The sequence below is a fragment of the Centroberyx affinis genome, unplaced genomic scaffold (genome assembly GCF_046629955.1).
Source record: "Centroberyx affinis isolate AG114_WGS23_722 - 3 ecotype Tasmania unplaced genomic scaffold, CSIRO-AGI_Caff_v1 ptg000003l_1, whole genome shotgun sequence".
NCBI lineage: Eukaryota > Metazoa > Chordata > Actinopteri > Beryciformes > Berycidae > Centroberyx > Centroberyx affinis.
This window is the reverse complement of record NW_027278719.1, coordinates 192,216-213,573: the sequence shown is the minus strand read 5'-3', so window position 1 is coordinate 213,573 and position 21,358 is coordinate 192,216. Positions and strand designations below refer to the sequence as shown.

General features: G+C 41.6%; 1 protein-coding gene across 1 annotated transcript; it reads right to left on the bottom strand.

Moving 5' to 3' along the window:
• Positions 1-349: 349 nt before the first annotated feature.
• On the bottom strand, positions 350-16,241 carry calcr (calcitonin receptor; the record flags this gene model as incomplete). The annotated part of the gene is made up of 13 exons (XM_071532765.1): positions 16,183-16,241; positions 13,641-13,788; positions 13,157-13,264; positions 10,910-11,013; positions 10,442-10,595; positions 10,110-10,220; positions 9,783-9,895; positions 8,562-8,653; positions 5,463-5,589; positions 2,403-2,556; positions 1,118-1,178; positions 843-909; positions 350-568 (listed from the first exon to the last, which is right to left on the bottom strand). Coding segments are annotated over exons 1-13 (1,503 nt in total), but the record flags the coding sequence as incomplete, so codon positions are not given.
• Between the last annotated feature and the right edge of the window lie 5,117 nt (positions 16,242-21,358).

The following is a 21,358-nucleotide window of genomic DNA, read 5'->3' as shown; positions in this document are numbered from 1 at the left end:
TAAATTAAGTCGAATACCTTTCTGGTGTGGCAATGGGATCACTACCTGGTAAGTGAATAGTTTGCCTAGCTGGTAGTTAAATAAACTGTCTACCTGGTAGTTAGATAAACTGCCTAGCTGGTAGTTAGATAAAGTGCCTACTGGGTAGTTAAAGTGCCTACCTGGTAGTTAGATAAAGTGCCTACCTGGTAGTTAGATAAAGTGAGTGCCTACTGGGTAGTTAAAGTGCCTACCTGGTAGTTAGATAACCTGCCTACCTGGTAGTTAAAGTGCCTACTGGGTAGTTAAAGTGGCTACCTGGTAGTTAGATAGATGAACTGCCCACCTGGTAGTTAAATAAACTGCCTACCTGGTAGTGCATGAGTATGTGCATGATGTAGTCGTAGACTTCCCCTGCCAGCCGGTTCTCTGGCCTCCAGGGAAAGATGACAAACTGGATTCCCAGCAGTGGCACCAGGATCAGGGTGGCTCTCACTGCCTTCATGTACATGTTGGACTCTGCCCGGTGGGTGTCCCTCAACTTGGTCACCAACACTCTTACAATGTTCAGTAAGAAGAACAGGTTCACCTGAGGGAAAATACATACAATAAGAGAGCATGCACAAATCTGACACCTTTTTTTACAAACTTCCTATAAAATTACTTCTATTTATTAGATTTTCAGTCACTGAATCTCAGAAACTTGAAGTGACCTCTGCCGCTCATCAAAATGAATGAAAAATGAATATTTTGACAATGAGATGAGTGTCATTTATGTCCATTACAGGACGCTGAGAGCTTGAACAGTGGATTATGCAGAGTTAGTTTCAGAGCTGAACTTTAAGAGTGTGAAGCAGACTTACAAGAAGTGCTGCCATTATAGGGCCATGGACCACATAGAGCAGATGGGTTTCCACACTCATCCAACAGCTGCAGAAGGAAAAACATATCAGTCAGTACTGTCTACTGTCCAAAACACACACACACACACACACACACACACACACACACACACACACACATACCCATGCACACACATGTATGTGGATTTGCATACTCTCATTCTCTGTCACACACGGACAAGCACGTGTATAAACATCTCCTGTTTATTCACAGAAGGTTTTGGAACATTACTCACTTGTCATCAAAATACTCCTTCCTTGCCACAGCGTGGATGGACGCTGGCACCAAGGGAAATCCTTGGACAGGAAAAAAGATGGCAGCCATATGAGGTCTCAAGTGAATTGACTAAAATCCATTTGTTGATCATGTTATTGTAAAACTTTGGCAGCTTTGTCACTTGTTATGTTGGTCTTACACTTCCTTGTCAAATGAATTACTCTTCAAATATTATTGTTTAAGCAAGTTGCGGCATAAAAATACGATAACATGTCGACAACATCTTTTGACCAGTATAGATGTACATTCTTGGAAAAGCTGCAATTCAAACAGAGGATCAACTTTGTCAAACCGGGTCATCCATCCTCATTTTAACAAGCTTCCCCCTCCTAATTCTATTGTTCCAAGCATAACAGCACCACATGGGCAATTTCCTTTGATAATCTTGTCTCATTTAAAATCCCGTCTATAAACAATGCAATAGAGGCCGGGTTTATATTAGCTTTTTAATTTTAGCCCGGGCGTAAACACGCGTGAATCCGTGCATGGTCCATTTTCAGACGGCAGTGAGGCCCTGCAGCATACCGGCCCCAGATGGACCTCACTAACTGACTGGCTCTCCTCCATCCACACAGAGCGCACATGATAGACACCGGCCTCAAGGTTATACTCCCATATTTAACGACCACCGTCCATTCGGTTACATTGTCCACTTATCGGACAGACCGCTCCCATCATTTCTGCTTTGAACGAGGTGAAAAACAGGACAGGAGCGGCACTAAGCCACGCAGGGACCATAAAGCTGTCAGCGTGTCCAGGTTGACATATGGCTGCTAGATTGCGTCCCATCTTGTCAACAGGCTGAATGGCTTCTCAACGATTTATTTTTGAGCTGCCGTTGTCCAGTGAGTAGAGTGAGATGAAATATGAGGAGAAAATGTATAAGTCATGATTGGAGACGGTGGAGGTCCAAGGTTAGGTTACAGTCCATTTACTGTATTATCTATCATCTCTAAAGCATCATGTGACACTGGCACATTTTTCCTAAAAACATGGTAATATGAAATCTAAACGTTTCAACATTTTCAGTCAAGTACAATCATAAGCTACTAAATGATATAAGAAATATTTTGCAGCCCAAAGCACAATACCCAAGTTCCCAAGGAAGAATCTGTGAGCAGACCCATCCACTCCTGGCTGTTTACCAGGAGCCTCAGAGCCTGGTGTTAACTCAGTTACCCGACACAGAGACGATACAGGGAGCGGTGTTTTGATCAAATGCGATGTCGGACACAGTGACTCACCCCAGCCCAGGAGGTAGTACCAGTGCAGGTGCTGCTCCTCCGCAAACACAGCCACTACAATGAGCGTGTGCAGGTAGATGCCTTCACAAAGCATCCAGAAATAGTTGCAGCCCAGCATGTACATGTGGAAGAAGTGCAGCACCTTACAGCCGACCTGCAGAGAGGTGAGACACAGGACGCACACAGGGGTTACAGATCTATCTATCTATCTATATATCTATCTATCTATCTATCTATCTAGACTAAGTTTAAACACTTGTAATAGTGGCTCAGCTGGAGACAAAGAAAATCGAAGTGTTTTGCAGGAAACACAGACTATGTTTCTCCAACCATGGAACAAAATCATTAGCCAGTATTATCCTTTCCAGGGAAGAGGATGTTTATTCATTTACCCCCTCTGGAGGTGAACTGAACCCCCCCGCTGGATATGCAAAAAATAAAAAATAAAAAATAAAAAAGGTACAATAATGTTTTTCTTTGTATATGCAGCGCTCTTCAATTGTGTTTGTCTAACTTCGCGGAGGCGAAAAGGCATATAAATGCATATTGCTTTCCTACACACAATATGTATTTCTATTTCTACATCCAATACAGTAATATACCATGACAGTTTGTGTCATTATGTATTCTGGTCCTTTGAATGAGTCATTATTTTCATTCGTAGAAAGACATGACTTAAGTGATATTAATGTTATCGAAATACAGTCGAAATATAGTCGAGTAGTATGCAGTATTTACTTGGAAATAGCAATATACATTATTGTAGTAATTCAGATATTTCAGAGTTATTATGCTGAAAGAAGTATTGAATTCATTGGTTCCACTGAAACACACGTATTGAGAACACAAAAGGAAGAACATTTTGTATGATAGAGATTTGCTGTGGCTCCGCCCGCTGGCTCATTCACATTGAGATTCCTGGTTCCCGGCCCTGTGTCAAAGAGCATGTGTGCAGATATAATTCAAAGATACTGGCATTGCTATTAGTTGCTAGTCTAATGTCCCAGAGGTCTTCTTACACAGCTAAAAAGACATGTCAGTCATTCACTTCTAAACTTTTAGCCATATGTCTCTTCTTCTCTTCCCCCATCTCTCCCTTTCTTCTTCAGGAATCTCTGCTGAAATAGTCCAGAGCCACTGATTATTTGTAAGTGTGCAGAGAGTTAGTTCACTCATTTTGGAGCCCAAATCCTTCTTGTTTCACACTTTATTGCATTCAACTTTAATTCAACTACTCATGACTTGGCCACAGCTGCTATTACATTACAAATATTTGTCTGGCTTACAAATCAAGTGGCTATAGAATGTGTAGACGTCTCTCATGTCTTCAGCCTCCCTGGTTTGACCTAAGCTTCGGGGATTCACTCCCCCACACTGCTGGCAGGCCAAACCAGACTCCCTATCATCACACCAGAAAGACTGAGAGAGAGCTTGTTTTCTCTGAGAGAGCAAATCTCCACCAAAATCCACCGTCCCTAAATCACCAACACAGAATACAAGCCCATAAGTCTAACTTTGGCAGCACAAAACTTCAAAATGTTCCTCAAAAGACACATGTGAAACTCAACCAACCATGGTTTGCGTTTTTCTTTTCTCCTTCCTCTTTCAGAACCAGGGCCGTGGCGACTGATTTTCTTTTGACGTGTAGCAATGTGTTAGCCTGACTGGACAGCGCTACATCTGAAAGTAACAGATTCAAAACAAACCTTCTGACTGATGGCGAGGAGAGACTTGAAAAGGAGCCACTGCACAAGAATATATATATCTATCCTCACGTTGATGCTGAGGGCCGTCATTCCTGCTCGCTGCTTCTTGGATACGTCTGGATTGGGGGATCTGAATAAATACTGCAGCGAGGACGTGCCAGGCAGATTTGGGGAACGTGACTGTATGAAAAGCAGCGGCAGCTTGGTCGGGAATGAAACCCAGACCCAGCTGGAGTCTCCTCTGTCTCCAAAACGCTTCTTGTACTTCGTCTGGCCAAAGAAGCCTCGCGCCAGTAGAACGCAAGCAGGGGCTAATGGGATTGGATGCATGGAAAGCCAACTTTTACAATCCTGTTTGTTGTTGTTGTATGTCACTTTGATCATCTGAAGTTCTTTTTTTTTTGCTTTGTTTCACACATTCACATTTTTGGAAAGATAAGGGCCTCTGATTGTGAAAGCTGATCGGGGAATATTCTGATTCTATTTTTCAAGATTTTAAAAAACTACCATAAACTTAGACTTTAAGAGCGTGAGAGTTTTTAATTTTATTCTGAGCTTTCAGTTACCCTTTCCTTTATTCCAGTCTACATAAATGGACAGATAAGAAGATTCCGCAAAAACTATAAGACACACCAAGTCAACAGCCCAAGCCCGAGGCTATTTTCATTATTTTGATTTCCTTAAAGGATTAAAAAGCTAGGAGTGTTCCTTGAAAAGTAAGTAGTAACACGTGAATTTATGTCCATTCCTGATAGCAAGGCATTCCTTGGAGACAGATTTATCATCTTCACCCTAATGGACCTGGGGTTTCAAAGAATTCGCGTCTGAAACTCAGCATGGCTCCAAAACTCTGACTGGAGAATCTGGAAGAGCTAAGAGAGCAACAGCTCTGGGCAATGTCTGTTGATAGTAAAACACTGTCAAGATACGGCACCGTGAGGTAAGATGCAACTTCGTAGATACTTAAACTGGAGGCCTGTTCTGTAAGCTTTGAAATATTTTAAATATGGCCAACCTTAATTTTAATGAATTGTAATGGTGTTGGCTTGCACACGCTTGAATTAAAAAGGAGTCCGCAGAAATGTTTGCAGGCATAGTACATCATCTTCCCCTCATTTTTAACTCGGATTATCAGAAATTATGAATGCATCTGTGTCTCATTTTAAGATATAACAGTGGAGCCACTCATGTTCCTTCATACAACATTCTATATTAAATGGTCTCATAAATGAATAGGTATGTTGTTGTAAAAGCAGGAGTTTCCATCCTGCTGTCGATGCACAGGATGGATAGTAACATCTGTGCGGTGGTTATTCAGTCGTGGAGGAAAACAGCGCACAGAGGCCGAACTCACCGGGTTTCTGTCCACCACTTCAGGGTTGTTGACCACAGCGACGAGGTAGATGAGTGTGAGGGCGGAGTTGAGCACGTAGGAGCAGAAGAGGTTCTTGTGCAGTGTGATCCTCTGGCAGCTCAGACTCCTGTGTGAGCAGAGAGGCCATGATACAAACTGTTGACATGCCAGGATGCAAAACACTTTAACAGCAGCACTCCACTAAAAATAGTTACTGAAGTCAGAACGATAACAGTAAAAATCTCTATGTGGAGTGATTCAGAATGTATAGGTTAGGCTTAAAGTGGGTTAAAGTGGTATTACAGGTTTTTAACTTTATTTAAAATATTACCCTCATTACTCATATAGCTTATCAAGTAAAACCATAATTAGGTAACTGTCAGTACAAAATTATATTCCTTGTTATTACAACTGATTGACATTGTAATTCAATCCCAGATAATCATTTTTCCATCACAATAACTCTGAGAATGTGCTCAGATGTCATTTCGGAGGCCAGCATTTATTTGCTAACGATTTTTCAAATTGAAGAATAACTTCCGCAAGATTTGCAATAAAAACTCATCTGCCGCATAAAAATATATCTATCATATAATATATCATCAGAGAAACAAGCCCTTTTTAGCACTGATGCAGTAAACAGGACAAAAAACAAACCACAAGACGGGAAAGGCTTTTCTGGCTTCTAATAGTTTAATGAGGTTGTCAGATGCTGCTCGAGTCTGTCTGGACAGTTGGGTTGTATCTAAATGCAACTGAGAGGCACTGTCAAATAATGGATCCCAAGGGTGCCTCCTCATTACGTTGGTTGGTCAATCAGAATGAACTGCGTAATGAATCGCTTGACCAATAAGTGAAAACAATTGTTACAATCAAAATCATTTCATGTCATTGATATCCAGTAGCTTTATTCTTGGTGATGGTTAAATAATGTTTTAATTTCATGGCAGCACACGCTCTGACAGCCAGCAGTCAAACACAGCTGTGTTTGATGTGAGTTTTTAATGCAGCTGAATGAAATCACCTTGTGCCAAACATATTGCATACAGCCTGGAAATCTTATAAATGTGTCCCCTATAGTTTGAGAAGTAATATGTTACAGTTGTACTACACAGGGCCAGTTTTATCTTGTGTTGACTCATAAAAACCCATGAGACCCATGAAAAAAACAGGAACAGCACCAATTTTCCGTAAGCCAGAGCGAAACAACATATACAACTGCACATTTTCATCAAGCCATTCAGACGCCATGGTTACCTCCGGGCCAAAAATAAACAGCTCTTTTCAGCTCCTGACATAAAAGGAAATGCGGGAGCTGCTGAATACTTATATACATGGTGCCTTTATCGGAAAGGGGATGTCAGAACACCGGCAGCATCCTTATAGCAGCGTTATGTAGTAAGGACTGTGACAGGTCCTAATCTCCTGAGATACACGGTATGTTTCAGCCGACTCTTGTTTTTCCACGGCAAGCTGGAGTATTTTTGTCTGGGAATCCTGACAGTGTTGATGTAGAGTTGTAAATAATACAAGAGTGCAGCTGTACACCATCACATACCACTATAAACTTCACATCTGGATCTTATAATACAACATTAAGACTTTAACTTTTTAAGAGATCAGGCTATAAATATGGTATGGCTATCATAAAAAAAAATAAACAAAAAACCCCCAAACAAACCCTGTGTTCTTTGGAAATCATGACTTTGTTAGTTTATTGAGATCTTAATTTGTTGACTTTAATCTTGATCTTAGGGTGAATGAATGAATGAATGAATGTCCTGGTGAACTACTGTGCAGCTGAGTTAAGACTTTGACTCTTGTTGTGGGGCTCATTCGGCCCTGAGATGTGCAATAATGCACCTGCACTAAACGTCACAGGTAGATTTATGAGTGGGTATAAAGCTTTGCAGCACAGTGAGGGTCCGTTACAAGATCTGCTCTGGGCAACAGCTGCTTTTAGGAGGTCAGCACCCTCACTGCTCATCCAACACGTCCAGTTTCACAACTCAAGTGTTTTCACACTGGCTACTAGGCCAAAAAAGACTCCCAAATATTGTTACGGTACATAAAGTTAGATTTTTCTCCCCAAGGCCCCGTCTTCAGAATGTTTCTCCAAAGATAATGGACTGAGTGGAACTGTAAAATCTGTGTGCCATTAAAAATAATGGTGATTAAGTAACATCCTTGCTTCCCAGAGCTAAAATAAAGATAAAGTACCAGCAAGGCATAAACTTTGTATAGTCTGCTAACTTTTTCTCTTTATATTAGTAGTATTTGTCAAGCTTTTCCAAATTTCATAGACTTTAGAAAAACATTCTATCTCCCTTACTCTTATCCTCTTTGAAATTTTGAACCTGTATCTAATTGAAATTCAGCAGCAGTATCTTAATTAATTGCACACTTTTTCCCTCCAGGATTAAGCAGTACATTGGGAGAGCAGCCGTAATGAGCAATGCACTCAGGTGCACACGCTTCCAATAAGAGAAACCACCAACCCATTCCTCCATACGTTGGACTTCACGGCTCCTCAGTTTTGAATCCTAAATATCCATGAAATTAATATGCTGCACAAGCAAACCAGGATGGCATGAAATTAAGGGGACGTATCAAACTGCGTAAAGCATTCAGTGACAATGAATTTGTATATAAAAGACATTTAGTGACACAGCAGAAATATTTTCAGGTCGATGGCATTCATTTATGACAGCACTGCTGCAGTGAAGATAGTACAAATTTTCTAATTACTATAAAAGGAATGCATACAAAAGCTAAGCAAAATAACTAAAGAAAACTCAAACTAGCAAACTGGCAAACTAGAACAGTAAATTCAACCATCTACCATCCATTTAGAGAGATGAATCATAGTCTGTATTAAAACATACAGTATTATACTGTATCAGCCATTTTAATCACATAGCACCCCACTGTGTGTGGGGTGCTATGGGCACAGTGCAATCATCATAACCATTCACTTACATTATAATAATCATAATCTAACAATTTCCATCTGATTGTCATTACAAGCAGAATCATGATTACTGACATCCAAACCACTAATCATCACAATACTAGTCAAAAGCACATTGTATCCATTACCTGAAGTAGAAGAAGATGGCCAGAGAGATGAGCAGGGAGGCTATGGACAAAGCATGTCCCACAATTGCCATGTAATAGAGGATGTACGCTGACTGTAAAAACACACAAACAAGCAGGACTGAGTAACAGCAGATTACATGAGACAGGAATACAGTAATCTGATCAGACTTTTTTTTTTTTCCAATTATAGTTTTTATTGTTTCCTTCAGACAAACCTACAATCAAACAACACAAGACTTAAGGCACAAAGAAGGAAAAGAGATAAATGAAATAAAATAGATTAAATAAAAAGATAAATAAAAAGGGAACATGAATGGGTAACAAATACTAAACAAACAGGTATGTGCATAAAGAAACAAACAAAAAACAGGTCATACAAAAACAAGGAGGCTGAGGCAACAACAACAAAAACAAAACCAAACCAAAACCAGAAACAAACCTAAATTAATATATGGATGAATACCGGAAATTTCTGAAAGGGCTGTGAGCCATTCAGAGTAGTTAGGATGGTTTCCACCCATCCAATGTCTTAATATAAGATTAGACATACTTTTGATAAAATATGTGATTACATGCTGGATTATGCAATAAACATCTTTGAATGGAAAACGGTGTCTAGATTGTGAGTTTTTTGACACTAACATAATATTACACGTCTTAACACACTGCTTGTAGAAGATGATGCACTATTCAAATAAATAAATAAAAATAGTAATAATAATGGAAGCAAAGTAATCCAAAAGTAATAGCAGTAAAGTGATAATGTTACTGACTTTTAGCATTCCAATGGATTTCATTACTAATTACAGCTGTAAGCAGCTAATGAGTAATCTGTAACAAAAATACATTTTGAAACTAAACTTCCCAACCTTGCAATGTGTGACACACGTGCCAGAAACCAAACTGACATGCAGTAAAACAGCACATCTACTATGAAATGTCAACTTCAGACAGTTTGATCTCATCCTTTGCATTTGATGTTCCTTTCCATCACTAAATCTTTCCATGGTATTCTATATGGGGGAGCCGTGCATATGTTTTGGCTGTAGGAATACCTATGAATAATGGTTCTTGCTAATACATTTCTGGGCAGCTAAAGCAAAAATGCTCATTCACATTATTCTCTCACCTTACTCCTACTGACAAGCTGAAATGGTTGCCACCTGCATGCTTCATCTTTACAGTCTATGATGGATGGCTCCTTCATCCATGATACATTACCTTTAACTTCTCCTTAGTGTTTGCATTGCAGAGTGTATAGTTGGACCAAGTCCTGTTGGTATCCGGGTGGCGAAACCACTGCCCAGTGTCCCCGCAATACTTAGTTGCCTTTTCTGAAATAAAACGAACAATCAAGTAATATATATATATATAACACTTCCATAAACCTTGGTCCCATTAGGCTTGATGAATTATTCATCCTCAAAGCTATGAATATTTTACACCCCAGCCTCTTTAAATACAGTCAACAGAGGATCGAAAGTGAATTTATCATGAGAGGTTAACAAGGCATCGGCAGAGCGGAGACTCTCGAGCCCCGCCGCTCACCTGTGGAGTCGAAGTCGACAAAATAATTGGGGCAGTTCTGGGAGGTGTAGGTTCCCCCTGGAGTATCGTCCCAGCACAGCCAGCCGTCCCAGTTACGACTGCAGTATGGCCCTATAGCACCAACAAGGGCACAAAAACATGATAATAACTGTCTGTAAACCTGCTGTACATTAGTTTCCCTGAAATGTCATCTCTCATGATGTAGAAATCACATAGACATAGATCACATAGAAAGGGGGTTGTGGAATGAAATGGGCTGGACTTAATGTGTTTTTTATTACCGAGCACAATCACAAACACACAGATATGGTTTCACTAGTCATTTCCACTACCTGATTTGTTATAAGGTGGATCTCGGTTCATTTTTTCGAAGCACTTGTACTGGCCGTCCAGGATTTTCCTTCTCTTGATCTCCTCTTCCTCTGGGTTCACCATGGGACTGATCCGTGCCTCAATGGTGGGCTCTGCCGCAGTGTCCCCTGAAAGCTGCGGGGTCGACTTATGTGAATATTTTAGTCAACATTATACATGCATGCATACACCCACCTACACACACACACACACACACTCACTCACAACCGTACAGATGCAGTGCTATGAAAAACCAAGAAGAAACACCTAGAAGACCAATATCATGCTGTAATGATGTGATTTCCGCATCACTGAATGGTTCTATAATGTGTTCTTTCAAACATGCAAAAAGCATACAATATCATAAAAGTCTAGGCAGAATAATTGAGGTCCGGCTTCTTCTACTAGTTCTTCCATTAGTCACAGGAAAACAGTCGGTCTCTAACTACCTTTAATTTGTCCTTTGAAGCTGGTAGACAGGTGGACCGGGTCTCATTAATGGAGGGACTCTGGACCCAATTACCCCATTCGTCGCAATATTTTGTCACTTTTCCTGTAAAAAAAAAAATGTCCAAGGTAATTGCTCTTGATGTGATTTCGGGTGCTGACTAATGGTGGCTTGACATCAGCAGGATCCATCACTGAGATAATGAATGCTGGACATGATGGCGCACTGCTACTGTATGCTGAGTGGCTACACAGGGCTTTAGACTGCACAGCCATTATTAACAGCATTATATACAATTCTGATATAGACACACACTGCCATTTAAAATGAATGATAAACAACAAATGTTTTACTTTTTTATTATTTGAGGTTTGAGTTTGAGTCAAACACATCAAGCATGCCCTGAATCTTGGCATTAGTGCATTATACTGTGATTAATTCAACCTGGCAGACATGACCAAATGTTATGTCAAACAGAAAATTCCCCATATTCTGGCGAACGCTCAGACGCTGGGTATTGGACCGAGTGCAGATCCATGACTGGGCTAAGAGTGAGACCACGTTGCTCCTGACAGCAGCCACCTTAGCCCAGCTGCCTCGCCTCCTCTGACAGCTCATCAGCTCTCCTGCAGCCGCATCCAACTGCACGTCTCCCCCAAAGCCTCGTATCAGCAGTATCAGCTTCCCTCGAATGGAGCCGTGGGGGACTCTTAGCGTTACAGGCATTATGGGAAGATCTTTTATGAGCCTCCCCGTACAGAAACACCTTCTCCTCTCCTCTCATTCATATTCTCTCTCCTCATCCATCTCTCTGTCTGCCTTCCCTCTCTTTCTTGTAATCCTTCTGCTCTACTCTTTTTCTCTCTGTACTTCTTCTGTCTATCCTCCTCCTTGGATCTCTTGAACTAGGCTTTGTTAAGCCTTGTAATATTAACTCATAATGTAATAACTTCACATACTGTAATAACTGCACATAATGTAATCCAAAAATTAAGTATACTTAAAGTAATAATCTGTGACATTTTCATATACTCATATTTTCATATTTTCCTACTCCCTATTGCTGATTGATATAACACAATACTGATTCAACCTACAGTAAACCGAGTTCAGTTCATGAAAGCTTTTACATTTGCTTTTCTAAACACACTGTTTTTCCCAGGAAAAATCTGCTGTACAGGAAGTGATGCGTTTTACATTTCCAGCTGCAGCAACAGCTGTTTGTTTGGAATAAACAGAAGAAGCCACCATGGCTGAACAGACAAAAAAAAGAGCGCCACCTACAGAAAGCAGAAGATGTGGATGTCTGTAAATTGACGGCGAAGAGTGTGGCTCAATGTGGGATGAGTGTGAGATCCAATATGGCATTATCAGTATGGGACTGAATGTGGCATTTAGCCCACAGGCGAGAAGCCATCTCTTAGTCAAAGACGCCCTCTAGAGGCCATTTCACGAAGCGACATCTCACTAAGCGTTACCTGACTGACTGACTGACCTGAATTTGCCTCGTGATGCCCTCGGCTGCACCGTGGGAAAAATGTACCACTTTACGTGATACAATTTTTTGACGTATCACATAATAACCTTTTTGCACATAATGTAATAAGTTGTTACGTTATGTGTAAGTTATTACTCTGCAAAGGGAGTTAAACGTTTTTGGTGAATAATTTGGTTTGCAGTAACTTCATCACATACTTTCACTCTTATAATCTCAGTCCTGAATCTACATGTGGACGTCAACCCAGTATTTTAGCATTTTGCAGGGAAATCCTTCATACAAGGAATTTTCTATTTGACAACATTTGGTCATGTCATGCCACTTACTTATGGCATTATGCATGGAGTTTTCCTAACATTTTAAAATTATATTACACACAATTATGACAATCTGTGCATTTCATACATTATGAGATGTTAGAAGCCTCAGAGCAGAGCCTAATTATGAGCCACTGCTCCTGATTACAGTCATCTGTCTCATGGAAATATCTGGTATAAGATCAAGTGGAATTACATGTTATCAAATCCTCCCTGTGTCCTACAGGCCCATGCCCGATGGTGGACCTTTGTAGCATGCAATCACATCACCTCTGACATTTCCATGGCACATGGAGAAGATTGGATTGTTTCCTGTGCTGACTTGCTGACTGGGATTGAAAGGTTATACAGAAAACCCTTTCAACCTTCAGCTGCTCTTGATTCACCTGTCTTGTTGCCATGGATTGATGAGAGAAGTGCAAACCTTTCTTACCAGTAGGATCCAGCTCAGGATAATCTGGACAGCTCTGTGTTAAATATGTCCCGACTGGTGTCTCCTCCCAACACAACAGGCCATCCCACATATGACTACAGTACACACCTGGAGGAAGGAAAGTCAGCGTAATTAATAATATACATTATAGAGGCTGAATTACAAACGCTAAGTCTGCCTGTCTCTTTGCTTGGCCAGTCAGTTTATCAGAAATGTGTATATGCCAGAGAGCAGCATCACGTCTCTGCTGCCTTGATAGAGATTATAACCCCACAGGTTCTAAGCCAAAAGCCTTTACAGCTCAGTTGCTTTTACCACGCAGGTGGCGAGATCGCCATTACCTTTAAAAAGAACAACAACAGAGTTCTGACCCCCATCCGCCGGCTGACGTGACAAAGGTCATTACAGCTGTGATGCTCTCCCAAACGTAATCAAATTGCCTCCCCTGCCTTAAGATGCCTTAAAGTGATTTGGGGCCGCTCACCAGTGCTGTTGCGCGGTTGGTCTTTGTTGGACAGCTCAAGACATTTGTATTGACCCTGGCTCACCGCCTGGCCCTGGCTCTCCATTACGCTGTGTCCGGGCCTGAGTGATGAGTCTGCGGTGGGCTCAGCGCCGGCCGCCACCCCGCACTGTGGAGACAACAGGACACTACATCTTAGAGGTGGGGGGGGCATGCTTTTCACTGACTGGGAATATGTACAGTATGGGGGGTGGATAGTGTGCTGTTAGTGTGTGTGTTTACATTAGATTCCTGCCCTGATCCGCATTGCCCTTAGAAGACTATAATAAATTAAGATTAAGTATAAATATATCACTGATGATAAAATTTGTAATGTTTCCCTTTGGATTTATGTCAGCAATTTTATGGTGCTAGAGTAAAGATACGTATCCCCACATGAAATGTAAATTTAAATGCAAGAGATTACACACACTTCCGATGTCAAATTGAACAAGCAGAGTTGCTGAAGCAGTTTCAAAGTACTGATTTGATAAGGATTTCAATCTGATTTGAAATTCCACTCATTCATCATTCATGTAACTCATTAAAGTGTGATTGAGAACTCACAAAAGAACTTAAGGGGGCGATTTTCCCCAAATGAATCTTATCTCTGGTCTTTTGTTCGTGTTTGGAAGCCACATTAAACAGCAGCCCAGTAAAATGCTGATGCTGATAACGCCTCTCACTCAGAGATGGAGAGCCTGTTTTCCTGTGACTTATCTGGTTGTTTTTTGGGCTGAAAACTAAGCCACTCAAAAGTGCCAGGCTCATGCGCTTGTATTTTCTGGATTATTTTACAGGAATTTCAACAGTTCGCCTGGGGAATTTGTCAATAAGCCTCATCACAGTTTGGATGCAAACCTCCTACCTCTGTCTCTCTTTCTTCTCACATTGATATTTTCAGGTCTCATTTTCAGGCATATTTCTTTTGTAGATGGAAGGGGAATTCTCCTCAGACCAACATGCCATTCTTACCTGTTTGATCAAAGCCTGTGAAAGGCCGCACACCAATGAAAAAAACAAGACTTTACTTTTGTCAGAATGCTGATGTCCCATGTAGCAGTTTAGCAGCCGTACATATGATGTCACTCCAAACATTGAAGTAAATGACGTCATACATACGACCACCAGGCCACCACCAATATCAACAGATGAACTGACAAAAAAAAAAAACATCTTGTCCTCTTTTCCTCCAAAACCCCTAAAGCAAAGGCTTCTCCTCACCTATTACAATCCATTTATCCCTCTGAATCTGGATGACAAGACCGCTTTGGTGCTCAAAGAACAAAGCACAGAAACATAAAGCAGAACAGATACAGATACATTTGGGATAAAACATGTGGCAAGGACACATGCCAGCACCTCATGTCAAACTTGATGCTGAGCAGGAAAGGAAACTGAAATAGCGAACTTCCATTTCACATTGACACAGAAGAATAGAGGACCAAATGTTTTTCATCAGGGACAATGCCTCATGAAATACACTGATCTTATTGGAGAAAAACCTAAGAAAAAAACAAGTAAACATGTCGTCCCCCACTGATGATGCAGATGTCCCTTGGGCCTCGAAGTTTCATCAAAACTGGACCAGTGGTGTAGCAGTTATGGCATTTCAAAGTTTGACATTTTGACCTTTAATTATAGCGCCCCCATCAGGCCAATCAGTGTAATGAACACAGTAGCAAAATGCATCATCCCTCCTTCATCAAAATTGGACCAATGGTGTCTGAGATATCACACACTTTTGACCTTTAATTATAGCGCCATTAAGCCAATCAGTGTAATTAGTAAGAACAGGTGCGTTTCATGTCAATTGAACTGGTGTATGACTGATGCAGACACCTTGGACCAATCAGTGACAAATAGACGGACATTGCCCAATCTATAGTCCCACCCCCTATAATAAATGCAGTAGATACACATATATACATAGACATACATAATGACTATTCTACTAAAGACATCCCAGCTTGTATATGTGACAGATATTTCAGGGCATATTATGTCATTGTAAATGTCTGAAAGCACAATGAGGCATAATATCATTTTGCATCCACAGCAACATCAAGATTAAGGATGAAGGCAAAAAAGTTAGACATCGTAAATCATGCATCAGTAATTGGCTTTCCCTCAAATTGGTCAGTGTTAAAGGAAATAGAGCATATACATTAACAACACGCACACACACACACACACACACACACACACACACACACACACACACACACACACACACACACGCACAGAGCCATGGATGACAGATCCTATCTTTTGGGTCATCCAAGTTTGTAATTAACAAGCTGAGCCAATTAGTTCTAAAGTCTTAGTGAAATATATCAGATTAATCTAGATATTTGCTGAGTATAGAGAACCATCAGACCAAAACATATTAACAATTTACAGTAAATCAATTTACTGTAAATTTATTACTAAAGTTAAATATGTATACCTGGTGGATAAAATGAGAAACAGTACCTCAGAAAAGTTTACTGTAGCATTCCTTAAATTCAAAATGTGAGCTTACCACCATGAGAGACAAAAGGACCCAGAGGGAGCTTGATAACTTCATATCTTCCTCTGCCAGACAAATCTATGGAGAGAAAAAAGAGAATTACATAAACTTAGAACTATGAAATATCAGAAAATTGGTTGTCTCCGTGAAATTGGCTGAATAAACAAACATGTAGTTGTGTTTCAAATCAGGATTACGTTCCCTCAGGAGACAGCAACAGCAATCTGAAATGCAAAATACTGCAGCAGAGGCACTGCTATTGACATTTTGGCTGCAACGTTTTACTGTGTGTGTGTGTGTGTGTGTGTGTGTGTGTGTGTGTGTGTGTGTGTGTGTGTGAAAGAGAGTGAAACACAGAAAGAGTATGTGTCCATTTGTTTGCAAAACAAGGGCATGAAAGAAAAAAGACATTATATAGGCGATCCAAGGAAAAGGAGGAAGGAAGAAAAAAAACAAGAGAGAGACAGAGTCAGACAAAAATAGTTGGTGTTCATTAATCATTTTCCGCTGAGCCTGAGCTCCTGCAGGACAGCAGCATAGCTCTGCCAGTTTAGTATCTGAGAGCATGTGCGATTACAATTCACCTCAGGTCTCTTTGCTTTGACTCGGCGAGTCCCTATAGGAGGCCCATTACTCTGCAGTTACAACAGCTAGGACTTTCTACTGGTTGTTCTCCACAGCCGCAGTGACACAGGGGGCAGGCTGCTCAGCCCGTAGACATGCATGAGCAAGTCCTAGAGGTCGCTGTGTCAGGTTAGCAAGATTGATCGTATTTGTTTTGGCATTCAGTGGCGAACTGATGGTACTTAGCATTAGCATCACAAATAAACCTGGGACTGCATTTGCCAGGATTTCCAGACTAGGAGAGTTGATTGACAGGAGCCATTAACTATTTCATTCATAATTTCCTGAAATACTTAACCGATTGGTGATATTGTCAATCCAGAGCCAGAAAGAGACCAGTTCTAATTCTCAATCCCAGGCCTTCTAGTCCTAGTTCTAGTCCTAGTTCCTAATCCTCCCCATAATCCACATCTCAGTCAAGATCAACCACAAACACCAGCCAAAATCCTAGTCCAAGTCTGAATCACACTCCCAGTTCCACTCCTGCTCTCCAATCGCAGCCCCATTCTCAGCCCAAGTCTCATCATATGCTGTGCAGCATCAAACCAAACAGCCCTGCAACGCTTTCAGCACCTGACAATTGTGTCATATACAAGTGATATTTCTAGTATAGTAAAAGAGACCATTTACCAAAGTGGACCCAGCGTGTTGAAAAGCTCTCAGTCAAGGACACGGCAACGAGCCACTTCACATCCCTACTTTGAAAAGAAGTAGGGAGGAAACACAAAGAAGCACAAAAACATACATCAAAGGCAAGGTGCTAATAGAGGACAGAGGAGGGGAAATATGGATCACAAAATGGCCTCTGGGCTGAGAAGATCCATAAAAACCACCAACAGGCCATAAGCAGAGGATTCACAGGCAATCAGCTATCAGCTAGTTACGTCTGAGTGTGTGTGTGTGTGTGTGTGTGTGTGTGTGTGTGTGTATGTGTGTGTGTGCATGATTGTTTTGTAATGTGTGTGTGTGTGTAGTCTCTAGTGTGTGTGTGTGTGTGTGTGTGTGTGTGTGTGTGTGAAAAAGTGGGAGATTCTCTGCAAAATGTCTGTCAGTACTATTGACATTCACTATCGACTAAACATTGACTACAAAAGTCAATTGAGAAACAGAGATTTCATATATATCAGTGGAGATAACAGAGAAGAAAACTATTGAATGGTTTATAGAATCTAGGGGAACTGTGTATGTGTGTGTGTGTGTGTTTGTGTGTATGTGTGTGTGTGGATAGGAGCATGTGAATGGATTCTTAGAGACTCTAATAATCTCTGCCACATTTCATAAGTCTATAACACACTCTCAGTCCATCAATAATAAATTTGCCAACAGCGCTTTTCGTGTCTTAATATCTTCGCCACACATCAGCCAGTTAACCCAAGCTCACCCTCAAACCTCCTGGCTATATTTGACTTTGACTGTGTGTGTGTGTTTGTGTGTGTGTGTGTGTGTGTGTGTGTTTGGGGGGGACATTCTGTTTTCTGCCTCACCCAACATACATCTCCAAGCACAGACCCCCGGGCACTTCGCGGGCCATTAGGTCCAATGTGATACGCACAGTAAGGCTTACAGTGTGTGTAGCCCACAGCAGAGACAAGACTCCCCATAGAGAGACAAAGGAAAACACTCACACAAGGATGAGTGCATCTGTAAAGTCATATTTCAGAGCTGTCGACTGATGCTTTCCAGGAACTCTGTTTAGCATGAGACAGTAAGCTAGTAAGTCAAGTGGCAGGTCAATCGGTGAATGGTAGGGATGTTTAGAAACCCCCTTCTGCAAGATTTACTGTACATTACTTTAGGTTCACCAGCAAAACCACTTAGATGAAGAAATATGTGTATATATGCCTCATAGCATTGGGTATAGATAGAGATAGATTTATTCAGGAGGTTGAGACTGCAATAGAAAGTGTGGAGGATAGTAGAAAGTTTTAATTAATAATCCTAAACTTGTGCCTCTTGATCATAAATAGTTCTAGATTGTGAAAAGGAGCTTCTTCTTCTTTGTTGGTTTTTGAAAAAAGGCACACAGTGAATGTGTGGCTAGCTTTCCGCCTGCATATTCTTTTATTACCTTGTGTATTCCATCAGGCGTCTGTCTTTATCATTTCTCTTAAATTGAGTGCCAGCCCCAATGAGAAATCCTTTTCAAATTCAAATCCGACCCAAAAATAAATTCACACTCTAGTTCAGCAGGGAACGCAGTGAAAAAGTAATACGTTCTGTGTCAAAATGAATTCTCATTTTGAAGGTTGGGAGAGACGCAGCAGGAGACGGAGTATTTGGTGGCAGCCATACTGGGGCCTTGGGCTTTCCTTTCACACTAAAATTGTCTCTCGTTGCATCTTTAAAAAAAAACAATCGGAATGAAAGATTCCTGGTTTGGCCCTATGGGTTTTTTTCTCTTTGGCCTCTACTCTCTGTCTCTCAAACAGCCTGTCCCTGTTTTCTCTCTCTCTCCACCTGCCTCTCTGTGCAGCTCCCTCTCCCTCTCTCTCTCCCTTTCTCTGTCTCCCCCTCAATCCTCCCTGTCTGCCTCCCTCCTCTTACCTCCCCTCTTCTCTCTCTGTCTTCCTTCTCTCTCCAGTCCGTCACTTTGACAGCAGCAGACAGCATCCCCCGTCACTTTTCTCCCTGGCTGGTATCTGGTGTTCTGCAGTGAGCGGTCACAGGCACGGTGACAACGCAGATTTGTGCTGACATCACATCGGCGATCAGGGCTGCAGCTGGATCTATCTGCACCTGACGTTCCACCACTTCAGACCCCATCAGTCAGTCTGAAGAGAGCAGCCACGTGGACGTGATTAGGTGTCCCCAAGCCAGGCCTGGACAAATGAGCTGGATTACCATGCGAGCCCAGATGGATGAGTCTGATGGATGGACAGATGACTGCGCTACCCACAAGGCTATGTTCCATAAGCTTCTTTCAGACCCAAATGAATGGGATGGACTGTAATATAACCGCTGTCTACAGAGGAAAATATTCCCACTGATCCACAAGCTTTATTAAGGGATGCGCTTTGCAGTAGGTCATGATCTCCACTGCTGCCATGTGGTTTAACTACGCTACAATAACACATCTATAATCACACTTCCCATCACATAATATTTTATGTTAAGAACTGGAACAGGTTATGAACTCCAGTATGCTGTCAAAGAGAGTTATTGGCATCAGTTAAAGCAGCAGATGCATTGAATGCCTGTGTAGCCTATAAGGGGCTTTCTGTGAACGTGCACCATGAAAGAATACATTACATTACATTAAATTGTGTCATTTAGCATACTCTTTTGTCAAAGCGACTTACAAAAAGTGCATTTTGCAGAATCAGTTTTTCTTTTTTTTATATTATTCGATTATATTTTTTATTAAGAGTAGAAGGGGAATACAGAATACACATACAGGCCTCCTCAGTAGTACACTGTGCACATATGGTGGGCTGATTGTCCAATTCAACACCCAGCTCAGTCTCATTCCAGCACAACACCTGACTAACATATTTCAGTGTGTGAGTCAGGCTGGTGTTGAGGTGAGGCAGGTAAATGACTTTGGTGAAAGCTGTGAAAAGCCCTGCAGACAGCCTCGCTCATGTTCTGTGGCTGTACCATCCATCTGAAAACATAGCGAATACCAGTCTCTCCAATTAAGGTAAAAGAATAGGCTTGGGCCATTTCCTCACCCTGCATTTGCCCCCTCCCCTCCTCCAACTCCATCTCGCCCCGCCTCACTGCCTCTTCCTGCACTCTCCTCTCCTCTCTGACCTCTCCTTTCTCTTCCATATATCTTCCGCTCCCTTCATCTATTTCCTCTATCACCTCCTTACTCTAGTTCTTCCTCATCCACCTCCTCTTTGCTCCTACTCCCCCTTCTTCTCGTTGCCTTTCCTCCCTTCCTCCATGTCCCCCCTTTACACTGTCTGACCTGCCGCCCCCCAACCACCCCCCACCCATCCCACACACCCCCGTTCGTCTTCCCTGCCTCCTTTCTGGTTACATTTTCAAGGCTTTTTCTCTGACTTTCTAGGCAGATCCAACTGATTCATGAACTGGCACATCCTTTGCGAACATTAAACAGGTTCCCGTTGTGGTGTCACATCATATTGTCAACTAATCTGTCTCTGCTCCACAAAACACACACACACACACACACACACACACACACAAAGTCCCATTCTATGTGACCCAGCAGTCAGACGAGACATAGATCTGCTACCATACTTCGATTGCCTGACTGTCAAAGCAAAGCCGAATAATAGACAATCAATGGAGGAGGATGCCACAGACATGGACAGTAAACAACCACAGACAGCCTCTTTATTGTTACTATAGTTCAGCTTCATGCTTACAGACTCAGACCGGTTGTTTTTGATTGGAAAAAAAAAGGCCAAGTGAGGAGATCTCTCCGTGGATGAGAAATCTTTAATCTAACGCCACATCTGGGACTTTGATAGGCCTTTTATGAGCTTGAAAGTCAGCAGCCTTTTTTCTTTCCCCTCCAGGCTCATTTACCGACACATCATTCAGAATAAACTGGATGTGTCAATTTTGGTGCTCAATGCGCAAGATATCAAGG